The sequence below is a fragment of the Hyperolius riggenbachi genome, chromosome 7 (assembly GCF_040937935.1).
Source record: "Hyperolius riggenbachi isolate aHypRig1 chromosome 7, aHypRig1.pri, whole genome shotgun sequence".
NCBI classification, from domain to species: domain Eukaryota; kingdom Metazoa; phylum Chordata; class Amphibia; order Anura; family Hyperoliidae; genus Hyperolius; species Hyperolius riggenbachi.
The window spans coordinates 126,993,355-127,008,778 of NC_090652.1; the positions used below are offsets into that span (position 1 = coordinate 126,993,355).

At 45.8% G+C, this 15,424-nt stretch overlaps 1 protein-coding gene across 4 annotated transcripts in view; it reads right to left on the reverse strand.

The window, feature by feature from the left end:
• Positions 1-12,682: 12,682 nt before the first annotated feature.
• Positions 12,683-15,424, reverse strand: part of NPRL3 (NPR3 like, GATOR1 complex subunit) — a 62,594-nt gene continuing 59,852 nt past the window's right edge. For all 4 annotated transcript variants that reach the window (XM_068244630.1, XM_068244627.1, XM_068244628.1 and 1 more), the window contains one exon: positions 12,683-12,912. In XM_068244630.1, coding sequence (XP_068100731.1) covers positions 12,747-12,912 — 166 coding nt within the window. In that variant the 3' untranslated portion in view covers positions 12,683-12,746. The remainder of the gene's footprint in view (positions 12,913-15,424) is intronic.

Sequence of the window (15,424 nt, forward strand, 5' to 3'; positions counted from 1 at the left end):
TGGTCCACAGGGGGGGGGGGGGGGGGGCAAAGTCTAGATGTGAAGTGGTTAATCTAAAGTTTTCATGGAGCATTTCTGTTCAAATATTTCAGCAAATAGAGATTGACTGACCCAGAGCTTGCATGTATATGCATCATACATCTGTTCCCAAAGTGTTACTTAAAGGAGGATTTCCAGTTTACATTTCCTGGACCAAACATGGCGGCATACCTATGGGTATTGGCTCCGCCCCCTAAACCCGATAGGACAGTTCATCTATAAGTTTCAAACACCCACCCCCTCCAGCCATTCTTTTTTCTGTCCTCGAATAGACAGTTTTGTCTATGTAGTTGTGCTTATGTTTTCTTTTGTTTTTCTTTCTTTTAGGTTTTTATTCCCTCTTTCCCCTTGAATATGTTTTACCTGAGCGGGTTCAGCCTCTCCCGCCTGGTTGGAGCGTCTCTAGCCCTTAAACAGGGCGAACGGCGGCTCCTCGGTGCATTGCAGCCTTCTGCTGCGTAGTGGCTGCCCTTAGGGAAGATGGCGCCGCCGGACTCCTCCGCATAATGTCTCTGCGCAGCACAGCGCTGGAGGTCTCGCGAGAGGCGAGATTTCGCGCTTGCAAGCGCTGATTGGCTGGGGGGAGTGTTTTAACACTCCAGGAAGTGCCAGAGCGGTGTATACACGCTGATGCCGGCGTGATAGCGGTGGGTGGCATGTTTTCTGCGCTGGTACCACGCTGTCTGCCTGGGGCTTTTCCGGAGGAACACTATTGTCCTATACGGGTCTGCTGGACGCAGGTATGAGATCTTCCTTGTTGGGGCAATGTATTTTTGCAAATACTCTGTATGTCAGTTAATGGCTCTATCTATCTTTCTCTTAAATAGAGAATGGAGGATATTGAGCATGCTGAGCAGGTGGTCCCTGTCAGGTAACAGGCTGCTAAATGCAGCCTTTTTCTGATCTTATGCACCGGGTGTCTGTTGTTTAAAGTATCCTTTGCACAGGCCCTGAGGGAGTTTAAAAGAGTGCTTATTGTTCCTCATTTATAAATTATATGTTGGATATGATAGTGGAACATTATATTATGTCTCCACAGTCCAGGGGAAGGAGGAAGTGGTCAGGCGGTCCCTAAGGAACGTCTTTCCTCGACTGGGAGACAGAAGTCCCGGCCTCGATCAAGGGAACGCAGTAGAAGTCATCACTCTCGGGACAAGAGGAGGTCTTCAAGGGATTATAGATCCAGGTCCCGAAGTAGAAGACGCTACAGGGACTCCTCTAGGAGAAGGCATCGGTCTAGGTCCAGGTCCTCTCGTAGACGTTCCCGTGACAGGAGAAGGAGACGGTCTTCTGAGCGCTATTCCCCTCGTAGACAGTATCGAGGAAGAGATAGGTCCCCTAGGAGGGCCAGAAGAGACTGGGACATTTCTCCTGAATCTGAGCCTTTGGAACCTTTTCAGAGACCAGTTCAGAACTTGTGTTGGTCTTGCACTCAGCCGGCGATGCCAGGCAAGAGTTTGCGAGGTCTGTTTTGCGGAACTGGGTAGAGAGAGAGACACTGATAACCAGCAAGCGTTAGCCTTTATCCAGCAAGCAGTGAAAGAGACTTTTCAGAATAGGACTCCTCCGCAACCAATGCCGACGGCAATGCCGCAAGCGCCAGGGGAGGATGCCCTCGCGCAAGGGGAAGTATCAGCAGCAGGATTTAGTTTTGCTCTAGTACCTGCTTTCCTGACAGCTATCAGGTCAGCAATTGATTGGCAGGATGAGGGAGGTTCAGTCCCAGAGCCAGACAAATATTACCCGCACCTAGACCAGCAACCGCAGGTTTTCCCATTCATGAAGGTCATAAAGGAGGTAAATCTTAAGGAATGGAGTAAGGTGGAGCAGAAGCCCTCCATGAACAACAGGTTATCAAAGCTTTATCCACTGGGGCAAGAGGATTGCAAACTGCTGGACTCTGCACCAGCGGTGGATGCTTCAGTAATGAGACTGACTAAGCATGTGACTCTGCCCATGGAGAATGCCATTGCCTTTAAGGACCCGTCTGAAAGGAAGATTGATACTGATATTAAGAGAGCCTTTCTGAATGCTGGGGCAGCTTGTAAACCCGCTATTGCCCTAACCTCGTTAGCTAAAGCGTCTCGTGTATGGGTAGACAACATAGAGACAGCTTTGAACTCAGGGGCAGATAAAGAGGAAATCATAAGGGCCCTGGACGAATTAAAGCTGACGGGAGATTTCATGGGAGAGGCCGCTATTGATATAATTAGACTAGCAGCCAGATCTATGCTGTGTAGTGTAACAGCCAGGAGAGGCTTGTGGTTAAAGCCTTGGTCGGCCGATCAGTCTTCAAAGTCAAACTGGTGCAAGATTCCATACGATGGAGCTCATCTGTTTGGCCCCGAAATGGATAATGCCATCTCGAAAGTGACAGGAGGAAAGTCGGGATTAATTCCGCAAGACAGAAAGCAGAGATCCTCCAGGCAACAAACCTCTAGGAGAGGTTTTAGCAGTAGATTTCAACAATCAAGATCCTATAGGCCAGGCAGACAGTTTGACAGAAGCTGGAAAGGGACTCAGTCTACCTTCGGAAAAGGGATGAAGTCCAAAATCTCGTCTGATGCGCAGCAAAACCAGAAGCGCTTTTGATGGGACGTCCACTCAAGATTGCCAAGTGGGGGCCAGGCTGCCCCTCTTTTGGGAGTCTTGGGTGGGAATAGTGGAAGATTCATGGGTGTTGAATACCTTGAAGATGGGACATTCTTGGAGATTCAAAAAGAGACCCCCACGCTTCAAGTTTATGCCGACAAGAGTGCCGCAACACAGGGAAAGAAACCTTGCCCTCACAGATTACGTACAGTCTTTGCTGGATCAAGGGGCGATCATCCCACTTTCAGAAATAGAATGCCGTGCAGGAATCTTTTCTCCTCTGTTCTTGGTGGAAAAGTCATCAGGGGGTTGGAGACCGGTCCTCGACCTGAAATACTTGAACAGACACATAAGGGTGAATCACTTCAAGATGGAGTCTCTGCAATCCATCATCCCAATGATAAGTGTTGGAGACTGGATGACAACAGTGGACTTGGCGGATGCTTACCTGCATATTCCCATAAAGCCCAGTTTTCAAAAATTCCTCAGATTCTCGGTAGAAGGGAGAGGTTATCAATTTCAGTGCCTGCCATTCGGTCTGTCGACCGTTCCACGGACATTCACCAAGGTACTTCTGCCGGTCATCGCATATCTCAGGCTCCAGGGTCTGAGGATATTCCACTACCTGGACGACATTCTGCTGCTCCACCAGGATCAGAAGCAGTTGATCCAACACCAGTTCAGGCTGCTTCAACTACTGCAACACCTAGGATGGCTAGTCAATCTCAAGAAGAGCCAGCTAGTGCCGTCTCAGGACTTGGTTTTCCTGGGGTCGAGGTTCCGCACAGTCCAGAATCAAGTGTGCCTCCCCGAGCAGAAGATTACAGCACTTCAGGGAAAGGTTCGGAGGGCCTTGAGATGTCAGTCCCTGTCTGCCAGAGAGTGAGTCTGCTGGGGACTTTTTCGTCTTGTATTCCAATGGTGAAATGGGCCTATTGGGCGCTCAGGAAGTTTCAGATATTCTTTCTGCATCGATGAAACAAGAGGAATATGCTTCAGAAGTTTCATCTCCCATTGCTTGTGAGGGACTCACTTCTGTGGTGGTCCGCGGAACGGAACTTGAGAAACTGTTGTCAGATTCAGACAGAGATTCCAGTAGTCATCACCTCGGATGCCAGTTTGAAGGGTTGGGGAGCCCACTGCAATGGGATCCGAGTGCAGGAGAGGTGGAGAACTGTACAAAAGGGTGTACCTTCGAATCTCCTGGAGCTGAGGGCAGCCTTTATGGCCTTGAAGGCTTTTCGTCATCTCATTTATGGAAGGTCGGTCTTGTTGAGGATAGACAACATCACGGCAGTAGTCTATATCAGGAGGCAAGGAGGGACGAGGAGTCAGTCATTGCTCCAAGTATCTACTCTGATAATGAATTGGGCTATGAGAAATCTGTCAGATCTCATGGCATCATACCTTCCAGGGGAAATGAATGTGTTAGCGGATCAGTTGAGCAGGAGGTTTGCAAGTCCCCACGAGTGGTCCTTGAACAAGAAGATCTTCAGGAAGATAGTCGTCATGTGGGGTCAGCCGCAGGTGGATCTATGGGCCTCCCCGCAGAACAACAAGGTTCGGAAGTTCTTTTCACTTTACCATCATCCCACCTCAGCGGGAGTGGATTGTCTAGTTCAGAAGTGGGACTTCCTGCTAGGATATGCCTTTCCCCCAGTTCTACTGATTCCCAGATTTCTGAAGAGGCTGTGCAGGGAATCATGCATGATCATTGCTATCCTGCCCTTTTGGCCGCGAAGGCCATGGTTTCCTCTGGCAATGTTCTTAAGCATAGAAGAGCCAATGAAGTTACCAGCGACTCACGACCTTCTACTTCAGGGGAGCCTTCTTCATCCAGGGGTCAAGGGCCTATGTTTAGCGGCCTGGAAATTGAAAGGCAAAAATATGCAAACATGGGATGTTCCAGTCAGGTAGTAGAGACACTTCTAAGAGCAAGAAAGCCTTCCACTAACTGAACTTACTATCGTATTTGGGAAAGATTTATTCTCTTCTCATTGGAAAACGGGTTCGATAGTATGTCCCCTGAGGTACAGAACATCCTGGACTTCCGTCAGGAGTGGAAAAGGGTCTTAGTGTGGCAGCGATCAAGGTCCAAATATCAGCGCTTTCAGCTTTGACAAATCAGAAATGGGCCTTCCATCCCTTGATTGTACAGTTTGTACAGGCAATCTTCAAGATGCGCCCTCCAAGAAAGCCATTTTTCCCAAAATGGGATCTGCCTATGGTGTTGGAAGTCCTCTCTTCTCCACCTTTCTTTCCGTTACAGTCCATCTCTCTAGAAGATTTGACCTTAAGAACAGTGTTCCTAACAGCTATAGCCTCTGGGAAGAGAGTTTCAGACCTCCAGGCTCTAGGTTGCTTGAGTAACCTTCTGGAATTCTTCCCGGATAGGGTAGTGGTTAGGCCAGTGTTACAGTTTGTACCTTAAGTAGCGTCTGGTTTCCACATTAACCAAGAGCTGTCCTTGCCCACATTCACTTCAGAAGGTGAATGCCATCCTTTGGACGTAGGCCTGTCTATTAAGTCTTATCTAGAGAGTACAGCTTCATTCAGAAACTCGGATCGCTTATTTATCAACTTCAGAGGTCCAAGAAAGGGCCTTCCTGTGACTACCCGTACTGTGGCTTCTTGGCTAGTTAGGATTATTCAGAAATGTTATACTGTTAAGGGGCTACCTGCCCCAAAAGAAATTCATGCGCATTCTACCAGGGGCATGGCTGCTTCTTGGGCATGCTTCTCAAAAGTGTCAGTAGAATCTATTTGTAAAGCGGCCAGTTGGTCTTCTGTGAATACGTTTTTGAGGCACTATCATGTTGATCCCGCCTCTTTGTCTTCTGTCGAGTTTGGCAAAGCTGTTTTGTCTGTATGAATAAATACGTATATTTTGCAGCATTCCCTCCCTCAAGTGTGGTTTGTTTTATCCCTTAGGTATGCCGCCATGTTTGGTCCAGGAAAACGGAAAATTGTATACTTACCTTCCGTAATTTTCCTTTCCTGGATCAAACGATGGCGGCATACGAATCCCTCCCTCTTGTCCATTCGAGGACTGATTTAGATCAGAATGGCTGGAGGGGGTGGGTGTTTGAAACTTATAGATGAACTGTCCTATCGGGTTTAGGGGGCGGAGCCAATACTCATAGGTATGCCGCCATCGTTTGATCCAGGAAAGGAAAATTACGGAAGGTAAGTATACAATTTTCCGTTATACCGGTACATCTGCTCCCATTGATGCCAGGAGTAGACCACAACACCCTTTTTCCAGTTATCCAGTCTGCAGATTAGACTACACCCTCTCCAATTATGCACTGCAGAAACATATTTGACAGGAAAGAGAACAGGCTGTCCAGTCACATGACCATACTGGCTTAAAGCACACCTGACTCCAAGACAAAGCTACATAAGATAAGCAAAGAGGTGTTTAAGTGTATAAGTTATTTATCCTAGTCTTTATTCTATCGGACAGCATGGAGAGCGCTAATCCATAGAATCATCAAGAGTCGGGTAGGACTGAATGGATATCATTATTTATTCTATGGTACTACTAAATTTACATATGGGACTTACAGTGACTGGATTGTGTCGTGGTTAAAGGGACACTGAGTAGTGCCCGAATTTAAAAGACTGCACTTACCTGGGTTTTCCTCCAGTCCACCGCAGGCCGCGAGGTCCCCCGACGGCCTCATGCGCAGACCTGTCACGCCGGCCACCGTGATGACACGTAGCGGGCGGCGTGATGACGAGCAGAGTAACGAACCAGGAAGAGCCGGCCCGACACCTGGCCTGGGTTTTTTGCCGGTAACAGGGGCTGCCGGAGGCGCACGGAGAAGAGCCAGGAGGATGCCGGGGACCTCACGGCCTGCGGTGGGCTGGAGGAAGCCCCAGGTAAGTGCAGTCTTTTAAATTCGGGCACTCTGCAGTGTCCCTTTAAGGGCTCTGCCTTTGACAATCTAATCTTGGCTAATCCTGTTAAGTAAGCCAGCACCTTTTTAATTAAGGAGACCTTGGGCTAGACTTCCTAACACTGCTACTGCCTACTGAGCGCACCCTACCGTGTTTCCCCTAAAGTAAGACATCCCCTGAGAATAAGCAGGAATTTCTGCATCCCCTCAATGTAAGCCCTAGGAGCAGCCCACATGACACCAGCAAGTCATGCACAATACAAAGCCTGGATACAGGAGAGTAGCAGTATAATGTGAGCTCTACAGTCCTGTATATGTGTCAGGCAATTTGTGTTTTTGTTGGAGCCAGCCCTCCTGATCTGTCGTGATAAGCATCAGCAGCACGTCACCTTTTCCCAGGACACACAGCTTATCCTATCATAGCTCTGGGTAGCCTGACAGAGTTCTCTGTCTGCAAGAAATAGACTCTTAAGGTGGCCATACATCAGAAGATTATGGGCAGATTCGACCAAGAGACAAATTTATCTCTAATTGAATCCAATTAGAGATAAAATTTGTCTCTTGGTCGATTCTGCCCATACACTACAGGCCGATTCCCGTCTGATTTCAACATGAAATCATTAGGGAATCGGCTGAACCTGCAGTGTCCGCCCCGCCGCTGCCCCCAAAATGTATAAATGTATGTAGTGTGTGCATTACCTGTTCTGTAGCAGCTTCCTTCTGTCGCCAGCGTGTATGCGGAACCCGGCAAGATGGACGGAAACCACGTGGAGGCTGACACTGGACAGGTAATGTATAAATGCACACACTACATACATTTATACATTGTGGCAGCAGCGGCGGGTTTTTTTTGTCTCGCCGCTCGTTTGCAAATCGATCGCCATACCGCCATGCACCCGACCAACTAACTTCGGCCCGACATCTTGCGGCATGCGCGATCGACAGTGTGGCCAATTTCCGTCCCAAAATTAGTCGCTTTGTCGGACAGGCATGCACTTGGCAGCACCAATTTTCATCCAATTCGATTATAATCAAATTTATTCTTTTATTAACTTTTTTTTATAAAAATGATTTATCCCTACCCCCTCTCTCCCCCCGAGATCCAATTGCCTCTCATAGGCATCAGCTTATGAGAGGGATCGCTTTGTTAGCCTCTCCTGGGGACAGCTCAGTGACAGAGTTGTCCCCCATACAGCGCTGCTCTAGATCGCAGCTCTAAATCGCAGCTCTGTACATATAAGAAACGGCTTTTTTTTGCTTTCACAGTCTGTCAGCTGCAATCGTGGAGCTCCGTGTCTCGGCAGGGAATGAGCACACATGCGTGTGCGTTTCCTGCTAATCTCCGCCCCCAAAACTTGACGCCAATCGGTGTTAGGTGGTCGCAGAGTGGTTAAAATCCTGGAGATCCATTTTAAAGATGAAAAAGTGAGTTATGATGGTGCTTATAGATACTGTCAGGGACATCAGTCATTGCCTGGTTCCCAGCAGCTGTGGACAAAAAACCAGTTATCTGTAATGTCTTCTGTTTTCCTGGACTGCTACTGCTTCATCTTTTCACATCTGGAAGTGCTTCCCTCACTCCTCTGCTGACTGTCATGCACATCCATGTGGAATGTCATCTGTTCACAGCGCTCTGCCCTTGTGACCAGCTCTGAATTCATTCAACTGATGTCATGTCTTTTCTGTTTTCAGCCACATTCTCCACACCCACAGCTTTTTACATTAACAAATTGGCAGGCATCTGATGAGGGCAATAAAGGACACACAAGTATTTGGCAGTTTTACTGCTGTTCTGTATTTATTTCACATTAGCACACACAGAATAAATAGTTTAGTAATAGGACGTTGCACAGACCCTGCAGATAACTTGCTTGTGTATTTGGTTAAACAATAGTAAATGTCCACATTGGCTGCAGGAGTACATATGAAAAGGCACCCTAAAAAAAGGCTGCAGGATAATGGCAGTAGAATAATATTGGTAAATTTACTGATATTCTACTAGCCCTGGGTCCAAGCAGTTTAGAGTCCTGGCTCCCAGCCATATCTCTACCTTTCCTGGGTTCAGGCACTCCACTCCTGCTATTCCCCCCCCCCCCCCCCCCAAACACAGCAGCTGCTGTGTTGCTGCCCTCGGACCTGCATGTGCAGCTTATAGCTGCTACCCCATGCGCCGCTATAGCCAAAAATTACATAGCGGCCTATAGCAGTGCCTAAATTAAAGAGGTGCATCTTGCGCTCACCCTGCGTGCTGCGAAAGCTGCTAATTACATAGTGGCGCCCAAATTAACAAGCACGTCTCGCGCCATTTTACCTGCTCCAAGCTTCAGGGATCCAATTAAACATAAGTATAAAACAATTTAAAGTTCACAAAAATAATTTTTTTTTTCTGCATTACCAGGGCGTGCTGCTGAAGGAATGTTTCCCAGACCTCTCACTTTTCATTGTTTTGGATGACTTGAATATTATTCATTAATTCCACATTACTTCTTCAGTATAGTAATTGCTGCAGCATTACACTGCTGTAAGCCTTCTCTCCCCCACCCATCCCAACAGAACAGCTGCTTTCCAGCACTTCGGGCTGTTTTCCCCTTGTGACATCCAATCTGCAAACTTCCTGTATTGTGGAGTGATTTTATTCCGCTAAGTAGAAACTTATTTTAGAATTGCCAACTTACTTTTGCTTAGACATACAAAATATATTCCCTTGATAAAGGGCTTATGCTTACAGTGGGATGAAAGTTCATCTGTGGCCTAAAGCATTAAACACATCATAAAACAAATAGACAAAGTTCGACCAGTTTTATAGTTATTGGAGGGGTTAATAATTCAAACTTCCACTTCACTTAGCTGCTAACTGATAAAATTGCCCTTCCTGACCAAAATTATCACATTGTTTTGAGTTGTAATTTGCAGTGTAGACGATGCAGAAAATACAAAATACTGGAGCCCACTTTCTACAGTTTGTTCTACTTGTAGCTCATGTATTGCTAAAATCCTTTATTTCCCATTACTTATATAGCAAGGTTTAAAGCAGGCATGGGCAAACTCGGCCCTCCAGCTGTTACGGAACTACAAGTCCCACAATACATTTGCCTTTATGAGTCATGACTGTGGCTTTCAGACTCCTGCAATGTATTGTGCGACTTGTAGTTCCTTAACAGCTGGAGGGCCAAGTCCCACAATACATTGCAGGAGTCTGACAGCCACAGTCATGACTCATAAAGGCAAATGTATTGTGGGACTTGTAATTCCATAACAGCTGGAGGGCCGAGTTTGCCCATGCCTGGTTTAAAGTGTACCAGAGACGTAAAAAGAGAAAGATTTGATACTTACCCGGGGCTTCATCTAGCCCCATAAGCACCGAGTCTCTCGCTGTCCTCCTGTGTGCCTCTGTTCAGCCGCAATTAGCCTCAGTAACTGGTAAAGTCACATCAGTCAGGGTCTTCTGAGCATGTGCGTTGGGTCTACACATGCGCAGAAGACCCTGACTAACGCGACTTAGCCAGTTACCGGGGCTGATTGCAGCTGAATGGAGGCACGCGGGAGGACAGTGAGGGACTCAGCGGTACTTATGGGGCTGGAGGAAGCCCCGGGTAAGTATCAAATCTTTCTTTTTTTAACATCTCTGGTTTCCTTTAAGAAGTACCATACATGCCATTGTTGTGTATCAGAATTCACACTTTTCTATCTGTACCATAGTATACAATGTTGGTTTATCAAATTAATCTGTATTCATGGAAGCTTAGCATATACATTCCTTTTAGTACTGCATCCCATATTCTGAGCATTTGGGTGCATATAGAATATATATGGGGGGGTAGGTAACACGGTCGTTTTTTCGGCAATAACTGCTTCAGATGCAGTGTGGTGTCAACAAGTGCTACAGTTACTGAATTTGTATATACTAACTTTGTATCATACAAAAGGAGTATTTCGCTTACCAGTTCCAGCTGGCGTCCCGAAACACTGGAAGGTCCGCCACAACATAGATGCCTCCCGGAAGTGATCTCACCCTCTCCGACTCCAAACCAAGGCCAGGAGAGCCTCCTTCACCCATGCGTAATGATTTGGTTTCAAAATTCCAATCAAAAAAAGTGACATGGCACCATATCCCTTGTTACCAAGCCACCGAATACTTTTTACCAACAAGTGATACGGCGCTGTGTCGCTTTTTTGGCCTCATAGATCACTATACCCCCTCCAGGCCGCCATGGACTCAGGGGTAAGATGCAAAGAGGCTTCCGGCTATTGCTGGCGGCTGAATTGCACTGGTTTTTTTTCATAATTTGGGCTCCGTCTTTTGCCAGCAGCAAATATCCTCTGAGCGCCGCTATAGCCGTAATTCACATTACAGCCTATTGTGGCCTTTTTCCCAGTTTCGCCTTGTTCCTGCTAATGTGATCAGGGGGATTGATCCTAGAGGACCAGGTGAAACAACTAGGGTAATAATACATTCAGTAGACCACCTTCACTCTATCACTGAGCTTAGGGCCCTTTTTCCACTAGCAATCGCAAATCACAAATGTCAGCGATTACAATTTTTCATTAATTTTATTATGCGATTGCGATTTTCATTTGCATTGCATTATCACTTTTAAAGTCGCTCCAGAAAGTGATTGCGATTTTCAAATCAAATCACTATAGTGGAAAATACTTCTTATGATTTCTATGATAAAGTAGCAACCCTAGCGATTTAAAAATCATTAGCGATTTGCGATTCAGCTGTGCAGCGGAAAAGGGCCCTAAGTGCAAATTAGCATTAGTACTGATAGCAATGCAACTTCAATGGGATAGTTTCTACTTAAAGGGAACCAGAGCTAAAGTAAAGAAAAGATTCTATACATACCTGGGGCTTCCTCCAGTCCTATATGCGCTGATCGATCCCACGCCACTGTCCACCGCTGCCCGCATCTAGGAGAACCGGCTCCAGTCACTGACGTCATTGGAGCCGCGCTACGCTGGAGAAGTGCGCCCTCTACGTATCTCTCCAGCGGCTGCTGCAGAGATATACGCAAAGAGCGCACTTCTGCTACGCTAGACTGGCTCCGACTGACGAAAGAGCGGGGAGCCGGTTCTCGTAGATGCGGGCAGCGGTGGATGGCGGTGTGGGATCGATCAGCGCGTATAGGGCTGGAGGAATCCCCAGGTATGCATAGAATATTTTCTTTACTTTAGCTCTGGTTCTCTTTAATGCGTTTTTTTTTATAGTCTGTTCTGGTAAAAAAAAAAAAAAAAAAAAAAAAAAGGAAGTAAGAAAGCATCACCAGGCATCCGTTTCCCATGTAATACGGTAATTGTCAATTACTTGAGTTGCATGTGACAGTTTGCATAAACATTTGCATGCAAAAGCACAAAAAATTCACTTACAGAAAAATACATGTGAAATGAAATATCTTTGTGGAAAGGGGGGCTTATATATTCTACATCTCACCTCACCTTAGTTTATAAGTATACCTATTACAAGGTAAGTTTTATCTTTATATGTAGTGTTTTTGATGCCACCTAGTGGTCAATCATTGGTACATGGTATTTTCACTTAAAGGATACCAGATGCGGACAAAATCAAATACTCACCGCACCTCCCGATCCCCTGCTCTTCTCCAATCCGTCCTGTTGTCCTTGGCAACCTCAGCGACTCCAAACCCGCATGCGCAGTATGTCCGTTCTGCTCCCCTATGACTGCGTAGTGATGTCACAGGACAGGGGCACACTCTCTCCTGCATCCCAGCGTGAGCACTGATTGGAGACACGGGGGGAGCGAGCTCGCTCCTGTCCTGTGACATCACTCGGTGCAGCCACAGGGGAGCAGAACGGACATACTGCGCATGCGCGTCGCAGTATGTCCAGGTTTGGAGTCACTGAAGTCACCCAGGACAACAAGACGGTCCGGAGAAGAGTGGTGCGGGATGGACGGAATCGGGAGGCATATTCAGGATTTGATTATGCCCCCTCACGCAGTACAGTTCAGTTTTTACCAGAGGCTTTCACATCTGGTATCCTTTAAATAAGGCTTCTGTGCTTGTGATTAAAGGTCTATGCTTGTTCAATGTTTTTGTATGAAAAAATATTGAAGTGATATATGACTTTACAGTAGCTATGCCCAATGAATACACAGCATACAGAAACACATTAAGACTAAATATACCAGGTTTCTTTTATACCAGTGCTTTATACATTAAAATATGTACAAAAGTAAAACAGTCAGTAAATTAGTCACGGAAAGACAGACTGAAAAACAGAAATAACCGGATCTTCGTGATTTGTCACAACTAGAACACTCCGGAATTTATCAAACAACATTAAGAGTTGTGACCGCCGCATGTTCTCATTGTACATGATCTCTTCAAGATGATGTCGGCCTCGGAAATAGTGTAGGAGCCTAAAACAAAAACAAGCATAAATGTATGGCTTGTAAGAGGGCTTCAATCTCTGAAAGTGACACTAAAGCGAAAAAAAAATAAAAATATATGAATTGTATGTGTAATACGGATAATTAATAGAACATTAGTAGCAAAGAAAATAGTCTCATATGTTTATTTTCAGTTATATAGTTTTTTTTTAAACTTTGCATCATTCTCTAATATTTGCAATTGAGATAAAAAGCTTCAGAAGACAACTCTCTGCGACTTTTAAAGTGGTGGAGCTCAGATAAGCTCTTTTTCATAGATAACAACTGGAGTTTCTTAACTCTTCCAGTACTGGAAACAATATTAGACTCAGCGGCGATAAAATGACACATAGGCATGTCATTGTGCACGTGAAATGCCTCTGGGTCCTATTAGGATTTCAATATTCAGCCTCGGGTTCTCTTTAACCTCCCTGGCGGTAAGCCCGTGCTGAGCACGGGCTATGCCGCTGGAAGGCACCGCTCAGGCCCCGCTGGGCCGATTTGCATAATTTTTTTTTGCTACGCGCAGCTAGCACTTTGCTAGCTGCGTGTAGCAAATTTTAAAAATTTCTTTTTAAAAACCGGCTTTGCTGCCCCCTGGCGGATTTTAGTAAACCGCGAGGAGGGTTAAGTTTCTATATATTCTGCTAGCACAGAGACATGAAAGCATTCCAAAAATAAGTTCTGCCTGCTGAGGTCAAAATCAAACAAGATAATTCCTTAAACTTGACTGGGAAAAAGTGCCCTAAATGAAGTGCCCTAGCTTCCCTGCATTTCTTGCAGCCTGGACAAAGTCGCAAAGCAAAATCGCCAGAAAATAGTATTGCAAAATTATAAAAACAATCACACTGCATTTGTGTTTTGCGGTGTAAAAGAGCTCTTAATGCCAGAAATCCCTTTCAGCGTAAACTGGCCCTTGTCAGAAATCCCTTTCAGTGTGAACTGGCCCTTGTCAGAAATCCCTTTCAGTGTGAACTGGCCCTTGTCAGAAATCCCTTTCAGTGTAAACTGGCCCTTGTCAGAAATCCCTTTCAGTGTGAACTGAGCTCTTAATGCCAGAAATCCCTTTCAGTGTAAACTGGCCCTTGTCAGAAAAACCTTTCCAGTGTGAACTGACCCTTGTCAGAAAAACCCTTTCAGTGTGAACTGGCCCTTTAAGATGTACACTTGCTGGTTTTGATAAGAGATGTGGTTTGATGTTAGAATGAGTAATCTCTGAGAAAGTGATGGGAAAAGTAATGTTTATTTTTCTCCCAATTTTAGATCATCTGCCAGAATGCCTGCTCAAGGGAATACAGTTGTGTAAACAATAAACAGAGTCCAGTCTTTAATGTTTGGGATTTTCCATCGTGCTGTGTGATAGCAGCTGTCTCCAAGTGATTATTTAGCAAACGATGCGCAGTTAATTCCAGCAGCTAAGAGTTTCTTCTGGCTTTCTGGGATGTATTCTAAAAAGCTCACTAAATGAAGAGGCATAAATAGACTCATTACCCCAAGAGTTAAAAGGCATACTCTGCAGCGCCATCCTTATGTATGCCTCAGACTGGTTGTCATGGGACTCTGCTGTAACTTGATGAAAGCGATGGTCACATGATAGCGCCTTGTGCTTTTCAGCTGTTAAGACATTTTATGGACATTACCATGTTCCAAAAGTTTGTTTGCTGTACTAGGTTTTGGCACATGATGTGGACTTGAGGAATTACAGGGTGTGGGATAAATAACCTTGTTTCTTGGTGGAATAAGAGGTAGCTCAGGGATAGAACATAGTTTTATTCTGGAAGGCTGTTCCATCTATTAAGCTTGAACTACACTTAGCCATACATAGCCTTGGTTAATTTGCTTGGGTTTATTCCACATCACCTTAAAGGGAAGCCGGGTGGGGATTTAAATAAAAAAGTGAAAATCAACAATGCTACTTGAGACTGTCAGATGAAGAGGCCTCGGCCCTGGAATTCCCTATTTCACTACAAGAGCTAAAATTAGCAATTACACAGACACCGACAGGAAAGGCCCCCGGACCCGACGGGTTTACAAGTGAATATTATAAGAGGTTTGTGGATCAAGTGGTGGGACACCTGGTAAAGGCAATGAACAATATAACAGGTGAGGGGACACAGAGAGGGTTTTCCCCCCGTATGTTGGAGTCCTTTATATCGGTACTGCACAAGGAGGGAAAGGACCCCACACACTGTCAGAGTTACAGGCCAATTGCCTTGTTAAACGTGGATGTCAAACTATATGCGAAGGTATTAGCTAATAGAATATCCCCTATGATAATCTCATACACCCAGACCAAGTGGGGTTTGTTAGAGGTCGGGAGGCAAGAGACAATACTATACGGACTATTAACTTGGCCCAATGGGTGACGGCCCACTCCAATCCTGTCATGTTTCTATCTGCTGACGCTGAGAAGGCTTTTGACCGGGTGGAGTGGGCCTTCATTGAAGGGGTACTGAAATATATAGGCATAAAGGAGAACAAGGTAAGAAGGATCATGGCACTA